This window comes from Sceloporus occidentalis, unplaced genomic scaffold (assembly GCF_023333645.1).
Source record: "Sceloporus occidentalis isolate IW3139 unplaced genomic scaffold, rSceOcc1.0.p SCAF_4, whole genome shotgun sequence".
In the NCBI taxonomy this organism is placed as follows: Eukaryota; Metazoa; Chordata; class Lepidosauria; order Squamata; family Phrynosomatidae; genus Sceloporus; species Sceloporus occidentalis.
The window spans coordinates 200,373,825-200,392,026 of record NW_028316984.1 but is presented as its reverse complement, the minus strand read 5'-3'; the positions used below and the strand labels follow the sequence as shown (position 1 = coordinate 200,392,026).

At 42.3% G+C, this 18,202-nt stretch overlaps 1 protein-coding gene across 4 annotated transcripts in view; it reads left to right on the top strand.

Annotated features, from left to right (window-relative positions):
- FERMT2 (FERM domain containing kindlin 2) overlaps positions 1 to 18,202 on the top strand; it is a 126,182-nt gene that overhangs the window by 20,117 nt on the left and 87,863 nt on the right. For all 4 annotated transcript variants that reach the window (XM_089522900.1, XM_089522898.1, XM_089522901.1 and 1 more), the window contains one exon: positions 15,905 to 16,138. In XM_089522900.1, the coding sequence (XP_089379026.1) occupies positions 15,905 to 16,138 (234 nt within the window). The remainder of the gene's footprint in view (positions 1 to 15,904; positions 16,139 to 18,202) is intronic.

Below are 18,202 nucleotides of genomic sequence, written 5' to 3'. Positions count from 1 at the left end.
CCAGTTTTTGATTGTTGATTTTTGGGCCTGTATATGCCTTCAAGTCACCTGTCAGATTTATGGCAACCCCATGAATTTCACAGGGTTTTCTTAGGCAAGGAATACAAGCAGTGCTTAAATGATGAATAAGAATTATTAAAGTAAAGCATAAAGAATGCCTGAGCAGGCAGTGGTACACAGTTAGTGATGAGACATATGCGTAGTGCTTCAGTGGCAGCTGGAGCTTCCATGTCAGTGTTCCTACAGTTGTCCTTCTCTCCACATTTATGGCTTTGACTTCTGCGTAATGTATTCTCTCTGGGAATCTCTAGGTCCTCCAGTGCAAGTGTGCCAGCAGCTGACCAAGTAGTTGTGCTGGGGAACCTAGAGGTTCCTAGAGAAAACCCTTCTCTAGGCATTTGTAGGTCCTCCAGCATGATTCTATGATCAGCTTCTAGCATAGAGTTGCACTGGAGGATCTGGAGATTCTTAGAGAGGTGTTCTTTCAGGTAAAAAGAATAGTGCTTTTTCATTTGCGTTTTTACCACAACTTTGGGTTTAAAAATAGGATTTTTTTTAAAAAAAGTACTTTACTTTTACTTGTATTTATCAAAGAGATGGGACTAAACACTCTATGGTTTCCTTTTGCTATAGGGCGTGTGTCAGAATATATCCTCTTTTCTTAATCTTTTCCCTCTCAAAACTTTCAATCAGCAAACTTACTTGTGATTTAACAAAAATCTAAATTTCCATTTTTCTTTCCCTTTCTTTTTTTTGGCAGACATATGTCCATACTTTTAAAAACTGATTCCAGAGTATTCCAGAGTGGTCTCAAACGGAACCAGAGAGCACAAAGAATATTATCAGGGAGAATTCCCACAGATATCAGTTGTCTCTTGTTATCAGTTCATTTGCACTTAGTTCTGTTTACTTCCCAAGTGCTGATTATCTTTCTAGCTTCCAATGAAGTGCTCCTGGAGAACAGAAGAATCTTGTAGTCTTCCTTGGAACAAAAAGGCTGAGAGCCAATCAAGATAGTACCTTGAAGACATAGCTAGCAGCTGCAGCCTTTTTCTTACTCTAGAGTAAACAAGGGGATCTGATTACTTCTATGTGCTCCCTTCACAGTAAGAAAGAAAAAAGTATATCTGCCAGCAGTATCTTTAAAGTACCTTTGAGTCTGAGTCTGAAAACTGATATTCAGATTGGTCTGGGAAGATTGCTGTCTCCAGAGCCATGTGAAATATCTGGCTTGTTATAGCAAAGGAAGGAAACAAGAGGGTTATAGTTAGACCCAGCCCAAACCAGCAGCTTCCTCTTAAGACTTGCTGTTACTATTTCCAAAATGTAATTACTCAGTTCTACATCCGTACATAATATCCCTGCTGTACTGAGGTTTCCCTATTCCTTTTTCAATTTATTATAAATGGGAACTGTTGCCAGACTGCTGTGCTTCAAGAGCATGACCAGCACCCTGCTCTAGTCTTTTGATGACATGAGCGGTGTATGGTTAGGCCTTACAGTGACATCACCAAATGTAGAGAAAAAGTTTGGGGAATCCCAAGTTCAGCAAGCATGAGTCTCATAGACAATGAATAGTTAGTCACATGTGCATGCCAAGGATGCATCCACACTGCAGAAATAATCCAGTTTGACACTTAACTCCCATGGCTCAATGGTATGGAATCCTGTGAACTGGAGTTTGTTGTGGCACCAGAACTCTCTTACAGGGAAGGCTAAATATCTCACAAAACAAGAATTCCAAGAATTCCATAACATTCAACCATGGTAGTTAAAATGGCATCAAACTGGATTATTTATGTAATGCAGATGCAGCCCAAGTAGTAGTTGTTGTTATGTGACTTCATGTTTTCTTGGCAAGATTTATTCAGAGGTAGGTTGTCATTGCCTTCATCTAAGGTTAAGTGTGATTTGCCTCGTGGGATTCTGTGGCCAAGTGGAGACTTGAACCCTTGCATCACCTGCACCTTGGGCACGTGCTCCATTATTTCCCCCTCCTTTCGTCCCTAGTGCATAAGCGAGGGACATGGTTTCCAAAACTCCGAGAATGGAGGGAGGACTGTATTTTCTCTAGGAACATCAAGGTTCTCCAACACAACTCTGTGGTCAACTTTTAGCACAATTGTGCTGGAGGATTTAGAGATACCTAAATCCTATTTAGAGGAGCCCTGGTGGCGCAGTGGTTAAATGCCTGTACTGCAGCCATTCACTCAAAACCACAAGGTTGCGAGTTCAAGACCAGCAAAAGGGCCCAAGCTCAACTCAGGCTTGCATCCTTCCGAGGAGGTCGCTAAAATGAGTACCCAGACTGTTGGGGGCAAATTAGCTTACTTGCTGTTCACCGCTATGATCTTTGGAATATAAATAAAACAAATAAAAAAAAAAACAAATTACCTAGAGAGAACATATTAATCAAATCCGCAGAAGTCTAAGCTGCAAATGCAGAGGGCCAACTGTATATCACTCTGGTTTCCCACTAAACATAAATCACCAAAAATAGTTCCTCAGTAGTTCTTTGATCAGACAATATGTATGAACACCTGTCCCATTGACTGTGTTGTTTGAAGAGTATTTTCAGCTAAAGAGTTGTATTCTGATGCTAACAAAGGTCATCCAGTTTACATATGCACTAGTACAAGAAGTCTATGATGCATAATACTTCCCTTCCTGGAAGCAGCATAAGAGTTGAACTTTAGGTTCATCTGCCTGCACCAGTTTTAGGGATTAGGATTTTGCCAAGTGAAAATGGAAGTGATTGCAATGGAAGAGTAATTGGATTCCTCTCAGCTAACCAGAAAGAATTCATAGTAAATGTATTGAGGGTTTCTTCCTCAAAACTCCTAGGGAGAGATGGCCACAAAATAAGGATTTAATTTGTTAAATCTCCAAACTGCTATTACCTGCCCAGAGGCAACAAAATTAAGGCAGATTACAAGTCTGGAGAATAAGGATTTAATCAAGGCAGGTAACTGTATTTTGGAGTGAAAAACTAGTACCTAAAATACTACAGAATGCATTTTGAGACTTCTGGTAATGTATCTAAAAAATGAATATTAGGTTTCTAAATACTTTATGCAGCCAAATTGTCATCTTGATAATTGGGTAGGTCCTAAAAACGACGATTTCTGAATCTGAGACATTAGCATTAAACACTATGATGTTGTGCACCTGTGGATGTGTAACGTGCTTGAATGATTGCTGTTAAGAGTGTTTTTTGTTGATCTTGGAAACTGGGGCAAGACTTAAGAGGAGAAGGTAATGCAGCTGAGTGCGTATAATGTCTGTTTGGAGTTAAAATTGTGCAAACGGGAAATGTGGCTGCAGGTTCCCATCAAGCCATCCCATGCCCCATCGACTTGAAACTTTTAAGGGTTTTTTCGGGACAGACACACAGACAGCATTAAAGGATTCAAAGGGACCAAACAGACAGTCCAAAATAAAGCTGCTTCTGTTCATTTGGGAGGTATGCTATTTAAATGATGTATGTGTCCTAACAGGCCGGAAGCCACACCAAAGCCACGCTCCAGTCCTAAGGACTGGACCACAGCTTTGGCGCAGGTTCTGGCCTCTTAAGATGTATATGTCATTTAAACAGCATACCTCCAAAGTGACCCAAAGCAGCTTTATTTTGGACTGTTCAGGCCCAAAGACATAGCCATATTAGTCTGGAATATCAGTATATGAAGGGATCTTGTAGCACCTTTGAGACTAACTGAAAGAAGGAAGCTGGTAGCATGAGCTTTAAAGCATTAAAGGAGTCTGGCATCAGTGTTAGTTGCAAAGTCATGAATGGCAGTCATCACATCTGAATGTGAGAGAGCACATGCTTGTTATCAAATATTGAGTAGTATTTGTGGCAGTCATCTGGGAGCTTCTTGGGTCTGAGTCACTGGGGAGAAGGGGGCTGGGTTACAAAGATGTCCCCATCTCAAGTCACAGGACCTCTTGATAATCACTGGAGCCAGAAGTTACCATGGAGATAAAAGATTAAGGGGGAAGTGTCCTTCCGATAGCAATTCAGTCAAATCACATACAAGCACTCTTAATATCGAGCAGCCTGTGTAAAGATGTGACTGTGAGAAAAGTATTCTTCATATTTATCTGGTTATGTCTGCATTAAGCCAGCATGGTTCAATTGGCCCTCCACATTTTAGATTTGATTATTTGCAGATTTGATTAATACATTCTCTCTAGGAAATCCAATGCAACTCTGCCGGACGTTGACCATAAAGTTGTGGTGGAGAACCTGTACTTCCTAGAGGAAAACACTTTTCTAGGTATTTACAGGCCCTCCGGCATGATTCTATGATCAGCCAGAGGAACTGGGCTGAAGGACCTGGAAGTTCCTAGAGAGGTGGTCTCTCAGGTAAAAAGGATAGTGATTTTTTGTGAAGTCAAAGGCTTTCATGGCTGGCATTCATAGTTTTTTGTGTTTTTTGGGGCTATGTGGCCACGTTCTAGAAGAGTTTATTCCTGACATTTTGCCAGCATCTGATAATTTTTTTAAAAAAAAACCCTCTAGAACATAGCCCCCCAAAACCCAAAAGCTAGTGATTGTTTTATTTGTGGTTTTTCCACATTCATGGGGGTCCTTCACCCCTAACCACACTGAATATGGAGGGACCACTGTATAGTGTTTTGAGTGATGAACATAGGCTCTGAGAGATCAGGCTTTGAATCCCCACTTAGCCATGGAAGGTGGTCTTGGACAAGTTCCATTCTCTTAGCCTCCAAAATAAAAGAAAATAGTATATAGCTTCCAAAACACATTGGGTGACCTTAGGCAAGACCCACACTCTCAACCTCAGAGGATGGCAATGGCAAACCCCACTGAAAAACATGTCAAGAAAACCCCATGATAGGTTTACCTTAGGGTCACCATAAGTCGGAAATTATTTGAACTCACACAACAAGAACAAAAATCCCTGCTGAGTCCATTTTCAAGTCCACAATATAAAGATTCTGAACTCTATAAAAAATTCAGAGCTATTTCTGGCCTCATATGATATGATTTAGATATGGTAATGCCACTTTCATCTAAGGAATTTTTCATCTTCTTTGAGAAGCCCTGCTTGAACACTTGCTCTGAATTCTGAGTCAGCATGGCTGAATAGTTGTAATCAAACCCCTAGCCTTGGGGAAGATGAAAATGTAAATTGACAGATCTTGAATGGTATGTTTGAGGCACTTACTTCCCTTTCCTCTGTCTAAAGGGGAATAAAAATATGAGACAGGAGTCTTGCTCCCTTAGCTGGTGTAGAGGACAAGGAATTGGACACAGCTAAAAATGAAAATAGCAGACACAGTGGCTGTAGAAGGCATGTGAGGAAGCACACTACTGCAGAGGAATGGAGGCTGTTGATTAGAGTGTAATCCTGTGAATATGTATGCAGTCATCTGTGAGGAGACATCGGGCCAAAACACACTGCAGAAATAATCCAGTTTGAGACCTCTTTAACTACCCTGGCTCAATGCTAGGGAATTCTGGGAACTGTAGTTTTGTCAGACGTTTAGAGAGCTCTGGTGCCACAAAAAAACTACAGTTCCCAGGATTCCGTAGCACTGAGCCAGGGCAGTTAAAGTGGTCTCAAACTGGATTATTTCTGTAGTGTGCTGCAGTCGGAGTAGAGAGGAGAAGACCCATGTGCAGGGACTTTATGTGTAATTTTGCACAGGAACTGAAACTGTTGGGTACAAAGATCCTCTCCATTCTTTGGATAGTTGCTGGATTTGAGTGGTTAACTGATTTTTGTTACTGAAATGCTTGTGGAAAACCTATCATCATTCTCAAGGCTGTATTACAGTGAAAACATGACTGCATTAATTTTTTAACTAATGTATTCAACATTTTTTGTGGGGTTTTCAGGCTATGTAGCCGTGTTTTGGAAGAGTTTATTCCCCCGACGATTCACCAGCATCTGTCGCTGGCATCTTCAGAGAATGCTGGCTTGAGAGTGAGTGGGGTGTGTGTGTGTGTTGTATGACTTTTGGTTGCAAGGAAGTTCTGAGAGCTGCACGGCTACTCCTGCATATCTCTTCCAACACTGGGCAAAGTAATTTTAAATGCTCAGCTGTAACCTTACAAAAAAAAGCAGGAGGGCAAGAGCCTGGACTTGGGCTTGCATGTTTCCACACCAAAGAAGAAAGTAGAAAGAAAAACCTTGAATGATGTTGAAGACAATGTATACTTTCGTATTATGAAACAGTCCAGTTCACAAGTATCAACCAACATATTCCAAAGGACTTTGCTGTTGCTGCTGGGGTTGCTGCTGCTCTACCGGGCGGCCCTCTCTGTTTGGAGGACACTGCGCAGCTGCGCACCCACACGGAGGAGCCGTCAGAGGACTTACCATCTGCAGCACCTCAGCAAGCTAGCGCCATCCCAAGGGGCCTGGAACATCTGGTGGAAGGCGGGAAGAGGGGGCGTGTCGGTGAGAGCGGCACGCTCATAACCAGCGTGTCTGGCCCTCCTCCCTCGTCACTCCTCCGCTTGCCCCCCAAGGACTTTGCTGTTGCTGCTGGGGTTGCTGCTGCTCTACTGGGCGGCCCACTCTGTTTGGAGGACACTGCGCAGCTGCGCACCCACACAGAGGAGCCGTCAGAGGACTTACCATCTGCAGCGCAGCTGCGCAGCTGCGGCAACAGCTAGTGGGCAGGGGAGACGCATCTCTGCCGGCTTTTAGACGAAGAATGTTCATTGTGATTTCTCTTCGTCCTTTTTGCTGTACTGTGGGGGGAGGGGGAGGACATGGAAGTGGGGGATGCTTTGGTTGGGGAGGTAGAGGATAGTCCATCTAGTGCGAGCGGAGCTCCTATTGAGGTAGTGTGGGGCAGGGGGAGGTATGGCGGTAGGAGAAGGGACTCGCGTTACAGGGGAAGGAGAGATCGATGCTTAATACCTATCTCTCCTTCCTGTCCCTCTCCTAACCAAAGGGACCTGAGGGTCACTCCATCCATACCACAAACCCTGACTCTGCTCCTGTGCAACGCCAGGTCCATTAAGAACAAGTCCCACATTATTTATGATCTAATTGAGGACAACAACTGTGACCTGGCGTGCATTACTGAGACCTGGCTTGGGCCTGGAGGGGAAGCGGTGTGGGGCCAGGCCCTCCCTGCCAGGTACTCAGTGAAGGACCAGACCAGGTTAGGTGGGCGGGGGGGGGGGTGTCGCGTTGATCCACAAGAACACCTTGTCTCTTTCCAGGAACCATGTTCGTCAAACTTCCTATATTGAGTGTATTTACCTGACCCTGAAGGCCAGAGACAGTTTAGGGATTCTGCTGGTGTACCGGCCACCTCGTGCGCTAACAGACTCCCTTAACGAGCTGACACAGTTGGTCTCGGAGGTACTGTTGGAATCACCCAGGCTTCTAGTCCTGGGTGACTTCAACATTCCCTTCACGGCCAACTATGTTCCATCCGGTGCGGTTCGTGAATTCATGGATACCATGACTTCCATGGGCCTGTCTCAACTGGTCTCGGGTCCAACGCATTCTGCGGGTAATACGCTCGATATGGTCTTTTGTACGAGCATGGAAAATCCGTGTGCGGAAATAACTAATATTTCCCCCCTGTCATGGATGGATCACTTCCTGGTAGAGGCAGCGATCAAGGCTTCTACCCAGATCCCTCCCGGAGGTGGTGGACCTATTAGAATGGTCCACCCTCGAAGGCTGATGGAACCCAAAAGGTTCCAAGAAGCCCTAGAGGGGCTTATGGATGGAAATGACGGTGACTCTGTTGATGCCTTGACCGGTATCTGGGATACCGGTCTTTCTAAGGCTATACAGTCGGTCCTTCTTATACACGGATTTTTTATACACGGATTCAAGCATACACGGTTTGAAAATGTTCCAAAAAAGTATAAATTTACCTTGATGTTCCATTTTTTATTAGGGACACCATTTTACTATGTCATTATATTTAATGGGACTTGAGCATACACGGATTTTGTTATACACGGGGGATCTTGGAACCAAACCCCAGCGTATAACAAGGATCCACTGTACACAGTATCGCTCCCAAGCGCCCTCTCAGGCCTGCTTCCAAATGAAAGCCCTGGTATACAGAAGACCTCCGGGCTCGGAAGCGGGTTCTGCGACGGCTAGAGCATCGCTGGCGGAAACACCAGCGCTTATCTGACAAGACTCTCCTAGACCACCTTTTGGAGGACTACGGAGAGGCGATACGTGCAGCTAAGAATTCGTTCTGTGGAGTCGCATCCGGCAGAGTTGTTCAGGGTAGTGAGGGAGCTAACTCAGCTCCCTCCTGCCCCGAACCAGATCCTTGAACCTTCTAAGGCCTGCTGTGACCATTTTAACAACTTCTTTGCGGATAAAATCTCTCGGATAAGCGAAGGTCTTGAAGCCAGCCTTAGAGCAGAACCTAGAGTAGAGGCATCCAGGGCTTCCGTGAATTTGGTTATTCTGGATCAGTTTGAGTCTGTCAGTACCGAGGATGTGGACAAGATCCTTGGAAGTGTTAGGAAGACAACATGCTCTCTCGATCCCTGTCCCTCATGGCTAGAGGCACAGGGGGGCTCGGTTGTGACCTCGTTGTTACACCGGATTATTAATACATCATTCAGGGATGGGCAATTTCCAACAAATTTGAAATTGGCCATAGTAAAACCTTTACTAAAAAAGCCCTCCCTCGACCCCCTGTTGCATAATAATTATCGGCCAATCTCGCTATTGCCATTTTTGGGGAAGGTAATCGAGCGGGCGGTTGCAATCCAACTTCAATCGATCTTGGATGAAACGGAGTATCTAGACCCTTTTCAAACCGGCTTTCGGGCAGGTTACGGGGTTGAGACTGCTATGGTTGCCTTGGTCGATGATCTCCGTCTGGGCATGGACAGGGGTAGCGTGTCCCTGTTAGTGCTCTTGGACATCTCAGCGGCTTTCGATACCATAGACCATGGTATCCTTCTGGAGCGCCTGGCGGAGGTGGGGATCGGGGGCACTGCGCTCCAGTGGTTCCGTTCCTACCTCTCCGGGAGGTTCCAGATGGTGCAGCTGGGAGACGTGTGCTCCGATAAGAGGGCCCTTACATCTGGTGTCCCTCAAGGAGCCATTCTGTCTCCCATGCTTTTCAACATTTACATGAAACCGCTGGGATAGATCATCTGGAGACATGGGGCGCGGTGTTATCAGTACGCTGATGACACCCAAATAGTCTTCTCTATGTCTCCGACTGATGCAGTGACCGGGGTTGGCGTCTCTCCTCTCGTGGCCTGTCTGGAGTCGGTAATGGGATGGATGAGGGACAACAGACTCAGCCTGAATCCAGAGAAGACGGAAGTACTCGTGATAGGTTCTCCTGGCCCAGGGTTGGCGGTGGTTCCACCTGTCCTGAACGGAATCACGCTTTCCGTGAAGGACTCTGTACGCAGCTTGGGGGTGCTCTTGGATTCGTCGCTCCACCTCACATCTCAGGTGGACGCGACGGTCAGGAGCACCTGTTATCAGCTTCGGCTGATACGCCAGCTGCGTCCCTACCTTGACCGGAGGGACCTTGAAACTGTTGTACATGCCCTGGTAACCTCTCGTTTGGATTTCTGCAACGTGCTCTACATGGGGCAACCCTTGTACCATACCCGGAAGCTGCAACTCGTGCAGAATATGGCAGCCTGTCTGGTCACTGGCACTGCCAGGGCCAGTCATATAACACCAGTCCTAGGGGCTAAAAACCTATTTATTCGAACAGGCCTACCCCTGACCAGAATACTTCCTTCCCTCCCCCCCCCCTTCGTCAGCATTGTTTCGCTGACATGAAATTTTATTATTTTTATTGAACTGTTTTTAATTGATTTTGTATAGTTTCTTGTTGTAGGGTTGTATAGTTGTTGTTCACCGCCCTGATTTTAAGAAGGGCGGTATATAAATAAAATTTTTATTATTTATTTAAGGAAGTGATTTACATGTTAATCTCTGTGTTGGTTTGTTGTTGAATGGCAAGGCCTCAGGGTGTCTATTTAATTAATGATACATTGTCTGCTGGGAAATCCCCCTGACACCAGAAATAAACTCTTCCAGAAGATGTCCATGGCTGCATAGCCTAAAATATACCACAAAAATTATGGATTCCGGCCATGAAAGCCTTAGACTTCGCATTCAGCATTCCTCAAAATATAAGTTGGAATCAGTTATTAGGTCTTCTCCACCTGCTTCTTGTTTTTTAGCATTAATAGAGCAGGTCTGGACTAAGTGGTACAAAGGCAGCTAACATGCCAATAGGGTCATATTTAAAACTGTGTGTATGTTCACTGTGTTCTGGAATCTGATATACGTCTGAGGTTTCTCAGAATGGGCTGACAAATCTCACATTATATAGACGTAAGATTAATTTTGGTAATCCACCGCCTTGGTTTAGGTTTAATTGTATTAACGGTGTCTTAAATTTTTGGATTCTTTCCCCATGTTTGGAATACCAGCTAATAGTGGTCCCAGGAAAACCAGCTTTCAGTGTTGCTTTTGATTCTTGATGTGATGGAACTGTTGTTTAACTGAACTACAGTATTTCTTGGTGAAATTCCAGGACAGTTTTTAAAATAACAACTGCTGATAACTTGTAGAATCCAGTCTTTACCTTGGAAGCCCTTGTTGACCTGAAGAAATTTAATCCTAGTGACCATTTTAAATGTCATTTTAACTCTGCATAGCTTGTCCCCCCCCCAACCTATGTTGGAATCACCATTGGGATTTTTTCATATTAACTGTACTGCTAAATAAAGTAATGCTTTTCATTTCCACTCTTCTATAAATTCTTGGATTAGAATGCTGTTTAGAATGCTGCTATTGTTTTAGCTATTCAACTTCAGGTGCATTTTGTTCCTTTTTCTTCCCTGTACTGCTTAACTGATTTATTTCCCAAGAAAATTAGAACTATTCTACTATAAAAGCAGAATTTAAAAGTATGGTCAGTTGGTTGTATTCCACCAACATATTTTGACACCCGCTCCCATAACTATTAAAGCATTCACAAGAGGGGGACCCCAAATTAAGAGTTGTGGGTTTCCCTAGCTCACTTGTTGTAGTGCTTCTCTTTGGTATTTCCATGTTCTCTGAGCCGGAAAGTTGTAGCACCGTATGGCATTCTTCTTGAGGACTTTCTGTACAGGTAGCAGGAGAATTGCAGCATTAGCAGTACATAGTGAAGCTAATTTTCCTCAAACTTTTCTTTTTCTTTTTGGCAGCAAGGCTTGACAACAAGAAGGACATGCATTTCCCATCCTGCATTGTTTCAGGAAACTCCAGGATTGAATGGCTGCTAATACTTGAAGCTAGAATACTTGAAGTAGATGGATAGTTTTGAAGAGAACTGGGGAGAGGGAAAGTATCTCATTCTTTCCACCACAAGCAGCATAAAGATTATGAAAATCTGATTTCCACTTTGAGAAATCATGACTTCAGCAGCCATGTGTTAAATGTGGCAACGTCTACTGTAAACCTGTCAGCAATAGAGCCTTCTCACCCTCCCCCAGTTACAAAATCCCATACTAACTTTTCTTTCTTTCCCCTTTATTGAAAGGTACAGTCTACCTTCCATATCCATGGATTCAACTACCCACAGTGTGAATTTTTAAAAATTAAATATAAATTCCAAAAAACAAATCTTGGCTTTCCCATTTTATATAAGGGGTATCATTTCAATATCTCATTGACTATAATGAGACTTGAGCATCCATGAATCTTGGTATCCATGGTTGGGTCCTGGAACCAAACCCCAACTGATATTGAGGGCCCACTGTAATTGTCACCAGGTTTAAAAATGTTACCTTGTAAATGTCTGGACAACTAAAGCCTGAATGTCAGGGTAGGGGTGGGGAGTCCCTTTTCTCATTCATTTGGCTATAATTAGCACTAAAAGATGTATTTAAAGTTGAAGGGATTTATTATCATAACTTCTGTCAACAATACAGTATATGCAAAAGGGATCTAGGAATCTTAGTAGATTACTAGCTGAACTAGATTACTAGTCAATAGTGTGATGTAGAAACTAAAACAGCCTATTCAGTTCTAGGCGGCATCAATAGGAGTATATTGACTAGATAGAGGGAAAATATAATACCACTCTATTCTGCTTTGATCAGACCTCACCTAGAACAGTGTGTCCAGTTCTGGGTAGAAGAGTCCAAAAATACTCTTGGCATGCTGGAATGTGTACAGAGGAGGGTGACTGACATGGGGAAAGGTCTGGCAACCTTGAAGCCCTATGTGTAGTGTCATAGGCAGCTGGATATGTTTAGCCTGGGGAAAGAAGGTTAAGAGGTGATATGATATGATATTTATGTTTAAATATTTGAAAGGATGTCATATTCAAGATGGAGCAACTTGTTTTCTATTGCTCCAGAAATCAGGATACAGAGCAATGGATTCAAATTACAGTAGATTCTGCCTTAACATTGAGAAGAACTTCCTGATGGCAAGAACTGTTTTACAGTGGAAGATGCTGCCTTGGAAGATGGCGGAGTCTCCTCCTTTGGAGGTTTTTAAACAGAGGCCAGATGGCCATCTGTCACAGGGAGTGCTTTGGTTGTGGTTTCCTGCATGACAGAATGAGGTTGGACAGCCTGGTCGAACTGTATGTTTTCTCTGGACCTTCACAGGAGTTATACTTAGTAGTGTTGTAATGCTCATCTGATGTATGCCTAGTTCCACCTTCTTCAGTCTGATATGTTTCTGTGTTTGCAAACCTTCATCCATGATCTCAGTTTGCTGCAATTATAAATTAAGTTGTGTGTCCTAGCGAAGGAGTACCAGATATGAAATCTTTGCTTAGTACCTTTATATTAACATGTGCATAATAGAGAATACTAGCCTCACCTATTTAACAAAGAGATTGAGGAGAATGTTTCTCTCAAAGTCTTTTCTCCCTCTCCTGAACCACTCTCCTTGTGAATAAACTATGTGGCCCCTGGTAAAAGTGTAATCTTTGCACATTTATTGCTAAGCTTTTTCCCTTTTGGGTCCTATCAGCTGCTAGAGTATTTTGAATCTTTGCCAGATGTTGTCTGGTTCCTACCCTGTAACTCTTTGTAGTTGCAGAAGAAGGCTTTTAAACATAAATTTATTGGCCCAGTGCAGATATAAGACTGCTGATCTTCCAGCTGGTGGTTAAGAAATAGCAAGCCAGGACTTTAGCTTTATTTCCCCTCTTCTCTCCTTAACTTTGGTTTAGTATTATATCTACACCTGCCATTTGAAATCAAGATTTGCACTAAGTTTGCCAACTCAGTTTAAGTGGAAATGTTGTTAGCTGTGTTAACCAGGGTTGGCTAGAAATATAAACATTCTCAAATGTTTTGCAGGCCTAAAGGTGGAAAGTTGCCCTACTGAATTTTTCTGGGCTTCAAGAGCAGTAATGCAGGCATCAGTCAATCAGTGTTTATTGTTTTGGTCAATATTGTGGTGTGGATGTAATGCAGATAAACCATGGTTAAGGTTAAAAGGAAAGAAATTAGACAATTCACATCAGAGTTGATAGGAGAAAGAGTCAGTTAATTCTGCAGTCAGCTGAGAGCGTCAGAGATGTATCTTCTTTGGGCCATTAGAAGTCTCACACAAGCATTACAAGATGCAGGGAAATGGTAAATCTTGATTTTAAAAAAAGAATTTGTTTTCGTCCAAGCTGTTCCTGATGGTGGCAAAGCCAATGACTATTATCATCTTGAATCTGCCTCTTAAATCTGTATCAGAAAGACCAGAAGCATTAATGATGCAAAAGTCGTCTGTCTCCAAATCTACCCTAAACCTTTTTTCAGAGAAGCGAAAGCTTGGACTGGAGTTCATTGTAATCATTTGACAAGATTTCTCTGAGAGCAGCCAAGACTTCATTGCAAGCTGCATGCTTTTCTATATTTGGTTTTGTTTAATTTGATGATAGAATGCTGCGCTGTTTGGAACCACGCCTGCTGCTCCTGCCTCTAGCCATATTAAAGCAACAAAGTTTGCTTCTTAATTCTCTTTAAAGAGTAGGGTGATGCAGATGTAGAGCTCTCTTTAAAAGTCAGATACTGTATAGCTGTCATTTTTGTGTCCTGGTTGTTGTTGTTTTTTTCCTCAGAAATTCAGATTACACATTTCTCAAACAATTCCCAGAATGTTCTGTGCTGGGCAGCTCAGTTTTATGGCCTTAATGTATCTGCTGTGGTATATAAAGGCTTCATCATGACAGCTGAAGTTAGTTTCCTGTACTTTGGGGGGGACGGGACGGGGGATTTACAGAGAAATCCTGCACTCACTTATCATCAAACTACTCCTAATTGCTAAGGAGCAGAGGTCTGTCACTGTGTGTGTGCATGTGCCTTCAAGTTGCCTGTCCACATACATTCCATAGGGTTTTCTTTAGGGCTGGGGAATAGTGGTGATTTTGGGGTTATTCCTGTACTCCTACTCCTACTTCCCGGGTCTGGAGATAAGCCCAGGTTGCTTTGCAAGGCTGGCATATGTGTGTGTGTGTAAGTGTATGTGTTTCACTTTGCCTCCCAGCCCTTTCCCTAGTGCAGAATAATAAAATTGTTTTTGGTGTTTGCATGTACAATATAATAACAGGAATAAGGAGGAACAAATATATTTTGTTCCTCCTCATTCCTACACCTACTCCTGTAAAAACCTCTTACTCCTACTCCCCAGACCTGCTTTTCTTAGGCAAGGAATCCTCAGAGGTGATTTTGCCAGTTCCTTCCTCTGAAATAGAACCTACAGCACCTGGTGTTTGTTGGTGGTCTCCCATCCAAGTACTAACCAGGACTGACCCTGTTTACTTTCCAAGATCAGACAGAATCTGGTGCCTGTAGGGTATTTAGGCTGCTCCTCCGTGGCTAATGGATCCACATCTTTTTTAAAAAAAAAATGGTCAGCAACAGCTCAAAATCTGTGCCAAATGAAGCTGAGTTCTGTAACCTTTATTCACAAATCCAGGAAACATACACAATTGTTTAAATAATTCCATTTTTGTTTATTAACTAAAATCAGATGCATGGTCCCAAGCACTATAGGTTTTTATACAGCCAGCTTTCTGTTTCCAAGATTCCAGCAGGTGCTAGCTATCTATTTCCCAGGTATATCTTTGCAGCCACCATGGTTAGAAACGTCTTCGTTGAATGAAAGCTGAATATCTCATAAAGCTACCCAAAATTTCTGAGTAGTGATGTATCCTGTGTTCATGTGGTTGTAGTATGATTTCAGCCTTGCTCCTCCATTGCTTCTTCCTTTTAGTCTTCTTGTGTTCTTCAACTGCAGTTTTTTTGAGGGAGCATAGCCCATGTGTGATTATTAGAGGGGTTTTTTTTGCTAGCACTACTCTGTAGTCAAATTTAGACTCCTTTGGAGATGGAATGATTCATGTGAAGGTGTTTTGACCCCACTTTTTATCTAGAAAAGCTCTCAGAGTGACTTAACAATCATCAAACATGGCATTCCCTGCTTTCAAGTTTATGCTGTAAAGGCACAACACAAAAGGAATACGTACTTGGAAAAGGTTACCAATAAATCTAATAATTAATAAGGAGATTGAGGGATGCTCTCTCTCTCTGTTGTTTTGTTGCTGTTTGCCATCAAGTCATTTCTGACCCCCCCCCCCCACCTGAAAGATATGGCTGCTGATATTCCCTTCTGTTCTATCTCAGAATATTTTTGTTTTCCCAGGCATTTTAAAGTGCATTCTTTTTGCTGTTTTATGCCTCTTCATCTTGTTGTATCAGTGTTTTGAAATATGTTTTAATGTCATACTGGTATCACTTAATTATGATTATGGTTTACAGAAATAATAATGGATGACCAGTATCTGTAGTTAAATATTTAAAAGCACCCCTGGATGCTTTTTAAAAGAAAAAAACTGTGTAAAGTTTTTTCCATGTTTCACCTTCGTTTCTAATCTTTTATTATTGCTTTCCCAGATGTCAAGAAAGATTGGTCTGACCATGCCCTTTGGTGGGAAAAGAAGAAAACTTGGCTCCTCAAAACTCACTGGACCTTGGATAAGTATGGAATACAGGCTGATGCGAAGCTGCAATTCACTCCTCAGCACAAATTGCTCCGACTCCAGCTTCCCAACATGAAGTATGTGAAAGTGAAAGTCAACTTCTCTGACAGAGTCTTCAAAGCAGTGTCCGACATCTGCAAGACCTTCAGTGAGTATCCATTGCTTTTAGAGGAGACAAGTTGTGCCTTTTCTTATAAGAAACAGCCAGCTTCAGTAGCTCTTGATACTTGCTCTGTAACCTTTCAAGTTACTTGCATCATCAGCCTTTTAGCAAGGATATATTAACTTGTCTCTCTCTGGGATAATTATTTAACTTCTTAAACTGTCTAGTATCACAAGGGGCAATTGCAAAAATGTGGAAAATAGGTTTCAGTTGATGGAAATCTTAAATTGCCTGCCAACTGGTGGAAATGTGTATGAAATAACAGTGCTACTACATTCTGTCTCTACACTTATTCTTGCTTTTTGCTTCTAGGCACAGAAGTCTTTCCCTTTTCATAATATATTGTATGTCAGTTGGCTTGCATGCCCAAAAGTGTATTTTTTATTTATCTGGGGCACTTGTTTTGTCCCATTATGACAAAGCGTGACAATCACCAGATGTCACTAAAGTTTTTTGTGGGTTTTTCGGGATATGTGGCCGTGTTTTAGAAAGAGTTCTAGAACACAGCCACATAGCTCAAAAAACCGACAAAAAACTATTGATGCCAGCTGTGAAAGCGTTTGACTTTACAGATGTCACTAATATTTGTTACAGTCTTTAAATATTTTCATAGACATTAAATGTCCCTGCCCTGCCCTGTTTTATATTAAAACTTGCAGTGATGACAGATCCCTTCAGATAAAAAGATCAATAGACTTGCGGGAAATCTAGCAATACAACAATCCATGTTTATGCTCCAACTGCATAGGAAAAAGAAGAAATGAAAGATTCTGCTGTAGTCTAGGAGGAAATTAATCACACACCAAAACAGGAGTTCTTGTTAATCTTAGATTATTGGAATACAACAATAGGAAACATAGCAGAATCAATGATTGTAGGAAAATTTGGACTAGGATCAAGAAATGAAGTAGGAGACTGGCTGGGTGAATTTTGTGAGGCCAACAGTTTGTTCATTGCAAACACATTCTTAAGGCAACCAAAGAAGCAGTTGGACACAATATGGACATCACCTGATGGCCAATATAGGAATCAAATAGACTACATAATTGGAAGCAGAAGATGCAGAAGATCAATTCTCTCTGCAAAAACAAGAACAGAGGCAGATTGTGGCATAGACCATGAACTACTACAGTGGGTCTTTGATATCCGCTGAGGTTTGGTTACAGAATTTCCTGTGGATACCAAAATGTGTGGATGCTCAAGTCCACTAAATACAGTAGAGTAATAAAATGGTGTCTCTTACATAAAATGATAAAATCAAGGTTTGCTTTTTGGAATTTATATTTTTTGAATATTTTAAAACTGTGGATGGTTGAATCCATGGGTGGTTGAATCCATGGCTACAGAGAGCCAACTGTAATATCAAAAATGAGAATAAAGAAGAAAATTAAACCAACCATCATACCAAACTACAATCTGAAGATCATCCCCATAGAATTGAGCTGGTGTACCTAATTGACTGGCAAAAAAGGAAGAGCAAGAGACCACTTCCTCAAGATCCAAGGAATCAAAGGGAAATTTAAATCAAGAGTGGGGATGCTCTACAACCAGCATGAGAACACATTACATAACCAAATAGAAATAAAAATATGTTGGAAACAATACATGGAAGATACCAGATGAATAGATTTAATTAAGGAAGCTGCAGCCTTGAATCTGCAAGACCTGAGCACACCTGTTGAAGATAGTATGTTTTGGAGATCTCTCATTCACATGGTCACCATGAGTCAAGGTCCACTTGGAAGCAGTTGACAACAACAACAAAGTAATGGCTGAAGTGTAACAGACAGCCTAAATACCCTACAGGCACCAGATCATGTCTGACTTTGGGAGCTAAGTTGGCTCAGTCTTGGTTAGTACTTGGAGGAGAGACTACAAATGAATACTAGGTGCTCTATGCTATATTTCTGAGGAAGGAACAGTTAAAACCATCTCTTGAGTATCCCTTGCCTAAGAAAACTCTTATGAAATTCATGTGATTGCCATAAGAAGACAAGCAACTTGAAGGCACATAGCAACAAGAAACACAACAAATTATCCTTTCATAAT